Source organism: Pecten maximus, unplaced genomic scaffold (assembly GCF_902652985.1).
Source record: "Pecten maximus unplaced genomic scaffold, xPecMax1.1, whole genome shotgun sequence".
Lineage (NCBI taxonomy): Eukaryota > Metazoa > Mollusca > Bivalvia > Pectinida > Pectinidae > Pecten > Pecten maximus.
Window position 1 is genome coordinate 204,627 of NW_022979540.1, and position 5,557 is coordinate 210,183.

General features: G+C 34.8%; 1 protein-coding gene across 1 annotated transcript in view; it reads left to right on the forward strand.

Moving 5' to 3' along the window:
• LOC117318864 overlaps positions 1–4,655 on the forward strand; it is a 6,255-nt gene extending 1,600 nt beyond the window's left edge. The window contains exons 2-4 of the mRNA XM_033873793.1: positions 636–958; positions 2,428–2,587; positions 2,817–4,655. Of these exons, the coding sequence (XP_033729684.1) occupies positions 636–958; positions 2,428–2,587; positions 2,817–2,873 (540 nt within the window). The 3' untranslated portion in view covers positions 2,874–4,655. The remainder of the gene's footprint in view (positions 1–635; positions 959–2,427; positions 2,588–2,816) is intronic.
• Positions 4,656–5,557: the final 902 nt, after the last annotated feature.

The following is a 5,557-nucleotide window of genomic DNA, read 5'->3' on the forward strand; positions in this document are numbered from 1 at the left end:
TCTGTTTCGTTGAACATCCCTACTTTTAACAATACTTTGAAATCAACATACTTGCCCCACTGGAGGTGGCCAAAAAGATCCAACACTCCTAGCAGCTCTAGAAATGACGTCAGGACTGCACGTTGAGTTTCACCGTATTCCGCAGTATTCTAACCACGTGTCCGCGGTAGCGTGGTTAATTGTTTACCAATGGAAGTTTTGCCGAAATCATTACGTTTCACTGTTGATCACATCCCACTGGAGGTGTCCAAAAAGATCCGACACTCCTAGCAGCTCTAGAAATGACGTCAGAACTGCACGTTGAGTTTCACCGTATTCCGTAGTATTGTAACCACGCGTCCGCGGTAGGGTGGTTTATTGTTCACCAATGGAAGTTTTGCCGAAATCATTACGTTTTACTGTTGATCACATCCCACTGGAGGTGTCCAAAAAGATCCGACACTCCTAGCAGCTCTAGAAATGACGTCAGAACTGCACGTTGAGTGTCACCGTATTCCGTAGTATTGTAACCACGCGTCCGCGGTAGCGTGGTTAATTGTTCACCAATGGAAGTTTTGCCGAAATTATTACGTTTTAATGTTGATCACATCCCACTGGAGGTCGCCAAAAAAATCCGACACTCCTAGCAGCTCTAGGTCCCTATCACCGTTGCTGTCGAGGTCCCTATCACCGATGCTGTCGAGGTCCCTTTCACCGATGCTGTCGAGGTCCCTATCACCGATGCTGTCGAGGTCCCTATCACCGATGCTGTCGAGGTCCCTATCACCGATGCTGTCGAGGTCCCTATCACCGATGCTGTCGAGGTCCCTATCACCGATGCTGTCGAGGTCCCTATCACCGATGCTGTCGAGGTCCCTATCACTGATGCTGTCGAGGTCCCTATCACTGGTGCTGTCGATGTCCAGTCACTTACGCCTCTTACAATCACATCTGGTAACACTGAAGTTACTGAACCAAGGCAAGTGTAACATAAAACATTGTCTTACAAATTGCCCTCGCCTTTATGAAATAAAGAAGCCCAAAAAACTGAACAAGACTAATTATTCAAGCCTTGTAGTATAGTATTACATTTGTAACCAAAACAAGTAATGTGTAATCTAAAATTATCAGATGGTATAGGTCTACTTCTTGAAAAAAAATTTAGAATATCAACATTAAAAGATTCAGTACAGTATCATTTTTACCTTTAAGAATAATAAGAATAGGAAATAGGATGTTAAATGGTTAATTTATAGATACAGGCAACCATCTTTGATATTGATATTTGAAATTCGAAATTTGTTATCAATGTGCTAATCATAAAATTCTTCTTGGATCAATTTCGGGCATCAAATGTAGGTGTTGTATGCTTTCAAATGGTCAAGAGTAAGAGGGGGAAGGAAAAGTAAAGAAAATGTAGAGCCAAGATCTCTCTTTAGTTGCACAGGACTCTGCCAGTGCAGTAGAGTAGTTGTCCATGTTTCATTAATGAATCTTGGATCTAGAATTTTACAAACAAAATCACAAATCGAAATCTTGCTGTTATACAGTTATGATAATGGGCAATATCTAAAAATTGCCCATGGATGCAAGGCATTGCCTGCTGTTGTAAGTATGTGGTTCATGAAATTAATTTTTTGTTTGTTTGATTTTTTATATTTCTTTTACTTTCATGAAGCCTTGGCTATAATTCTCCCCAATATTATTGTTTAAGCCTGAAGAAATCGTATTCAAAATTTGCATGAATATTTGAAAATATGTTAATCCAGAAAAATATGTTGGGAGGTTGGAGGTTGGGCGTGGAGCACCTTATCTTATAGATCTACAAGAATGTATTAGCAAATGCAATGGCTTATGGAACTGTATTTTGCAGTTGGGTAATTGTTAAGTTCTTGTTTTCAAGTTTTACTAATATATGGTTATATATCATGTTTGTTGATGGTCCAGGTAAGATACATCATTAATTTACCTGAAACAAACCCATTTTGTTGTGTTTTATGTAAAACATTTTTCACAATACTTGTGCATGTTATACTCTAAACTTCATTGAGGGTGTACATGTGTGCATCTGTCTGCCGTAACAACCTTGTCTGTATGCAGTATCTATATTCATGAAGCATTTGGCAGCTGTTGTTCAAGGTTGAAGGCCATACTACATCACTTAAAAATGATTAAAACTGATATCTCATGAACCTCTGGACAGATCTATTTCATTATGTCCCAAGCATGAAAGGGGAGGGTGGGGACAGGATCGGGAATCTATAGTGCACATATTGCCCATGTCAGTCTGTTTCATCGCAATCTGCCCTGTTCTGGACCATCCTGATTCAATATGAAATTTTCTATTTTAAAAAGGGCCAATTATGTATGGTTTTATTTCATTGGAATTGAATAATTATGGAATAGGTATAAAATGTATTATTTTTATCAATGCTGTCAATGTTACAGGTGGACCATTGGCCATTTGTTAGGTTTTTTAAACCTAACAGAAATGGATGGGTTGAAGGGCCAATACTCCATAGTGTCCTGGTGGAGGAAGTTCTTGGGGTCATTTCGTCCCCCAACATTTCTATGCAAGGCCGGTCCAGGATCTATTATAAATTTAATGGTGAGTATATACCTTCTGAACAAGTTTTGTTTGTAAGTTTTTGCAGTTTCCATCTTTACTGATTTAAAAGATTAATGGCATAATATATGTTTCAAATCTGAACAACTGGTTTTCATCAAATTAAATATTGTAATATAAATATATATATTAATAGAGATGTTTTGAATATTGTGCTGATAACAATCAGTTTAAGTAATGTATGAAATTATTTCTTGTTGTTTTACTTCAGACCTCTGATGCCTACACACATACAGGATTGGGACCGCTGAGGGCTGTTGTGCATTAATTTTGTATATTTGCAGAAATACATTAAAATGTATTTTTCCTATTATCCTCTTTTTGTACTTTTTGACAAAAGAGAAAAATACCAAAATGTCAACAAAATGGTGCTAAATCTCTAATTTGATTTTTGTGAGTTGTTTTCCAATGTTTTGTCAAGGGTTTGTTAATCAGGCCCCAGTTTCACCAAAGAACCTGAGGATTTCCTCAACTTTGTTACTTATACTTCCAATATGCGAGTTAACGTAACTGGTTGTGTGGTCACCACCCTCGTTCTTACTTTGAGAGCATGGCACTAGCTACCTGAATTTGACAGATTTACATGATCGGTGTCGTCAGTGGAGCAGAATATGCTAATACCCTTCCAGAACACCTGGTCTTATTCTCCTTATGCCTTCTTTGTAAAGGGTCTTCTTTTGTTTGGAATTTCTTTGTAAAGGGTCTTCTTTTGTTTGAAATTTCTTTGTAAAGGGTCTTCTTTTGTTTGAAATTTCTTTGTAAAGGGTCTTCTTTTGTTTGAAATTTCTTTGTAAAGGGTCTTATTTAGCTTGAAATTTGCCCTCATTTTGTCAATTTGTGTTCGCATTACGGCTTGATTTGTGTCGGTATTCTCTTTATTTTTTTTTCAAATATTGATCTGGTATTGACCTGGTCAATGTTGGGGAAAAGCAAGAAATATGACACCTTTGTTAATTTAGTTTTTTTGTGATCATATGGTAAACACAATCTGCATGACATGATTTATAATACTTGTTTATGATTTAATAGATATTCCAAGCCAGAGGTTGAGAAAACCTAGAAAATTATAAACTATCTAATCTAATAGGAATGGAATCTCATAATATCTTCTCTGTACATGTTTGCAGCAAACTTTTGGTATGAAAAATGGCTTATAACACAAGAAAGGTAGTGTTGTGTGTTGTATAACCATCTTTCAAAATACTAATGATGGAATGTGATGACCAACATTGAAAGTTTCAGAGCTTGATAGGTATGAATTATTGTTCCCAGATGTAACATGGAACACTAATCCGGGAAAAAACATTTTGTACAGATATATTTTAAAACTTTGGTTACAGACATTTTAAACTATTATCCTTAAATGTAACTGTCAAAAATATTGACCATAACTTGTTCCTGAACAAGATCTATGCAAATATTTTAAGTGTCATTTGTGTCCTGTTACATCTTTGACATTTTACTGGTGATATTTTAACAAGTATCAGTTATTGTGACTTTTCAAATATGTTTACTGTCTTAATTTATATAATTTAACTATGAATAAAGAAATGCTTGCAACATAATTTAAATATTCAGACCAATAAGAATGATAAGAAAGTCTAGTTTGTGTCATGTTACATCTGTATTAGAGGACCACTACATTCAATATTTTGTAGATTTTAGAGGGGAAACTATCTCTTCCTTGCCAAAATCTTACCAAATACAATATAATCTACATTCTAATGCATTTTTAAAAAGAAAAGGACCATTTCTAAAAATGATATTTTTGCATTGACGTGATGTAACAGATTTGCATGACACCGTGGCCCTGCTCATATAAGAATAGAATGCCATTTGATTCTGTCAATCTGATGAGTTGTACATGTAACTGATTCAGCTATAATCCAACCAGTTGAATAAGTATCTTTAACATTAATTGTGATTTATAATATACATTAGATACATTTGATGGGCAGTTAAATCTTCTCATATGTTTTGAAACCCAAATTATCAAATCATGATTTGTTGCTCTGTCTGATCAAAATGGCAGGGATAGTCCTTTAAATCCAGCTGAGCTAGTGAGAGGTTCCTTTTCAAGCTATGTTCCATTTAGTAATATTGTAGATTATTCTTCAATCAAATAATGTTTGATAGCACTTTGACATTTTGTACCAAAGCTGGATTTATGTTGTTTTTTAAGAACAATTTTTAATGTCTAGTTTAATAATCATTAAGTTAATGGAATTAATCAAATTATTTACATAGTTTTACTTGGTATACAGCAACAGATTTTTGTGTAACTTTCTCCCCAGAAATTTATGTTAGAAGTAGTGATAGTTGAATCTGCAAAATTCAGGATTTCTGGAAAACATGTTATTTGTATAATATATGAATAGCCTAGTAAAGTAAAGATTATTTTGATGTTGCCTTATACCTCTGGTGAAAACCCATACAGTTGTTCATTATGATGCCTTTATGCTAGATCTGTTTGTTTTGAAATCCACATATGTAGAGTCTGATGTGTAGTTCCGATTACCACATTATGAAGTAACTCCTGGTTATCAATGTTTTGTCTGTATCTGAGTGTATGTGGGCATAAGATCCGGTAAAGTTTTCATGCAAGTTATTCAGTTGGATTCCAATTCCCTATAAGTGTTGTGATATGATATTATCCAGCTGGTGTTACCTTTTAATTGCCCATAATTCTCCTACATTTTTCAACCGATATCTTTGAAAGTATATAAAATTTTGAAAATGATATGAAGATAAATTTTCATAAAAATAATTAGCATCCATTATTTTTCATGAAAATGTAACTGTCCTGTATTTGTTTTTTATCCAAGATCTTTATCAAAGGACCCATATTTTTCGACTTATTTCTTTTAAGCTTTGAATGCATTGCAGTCATGATATAAAAGTGATTGGCATATTTTTGCAGAAGTTATTAGTCCCTTTGTTACTTGAATCTTG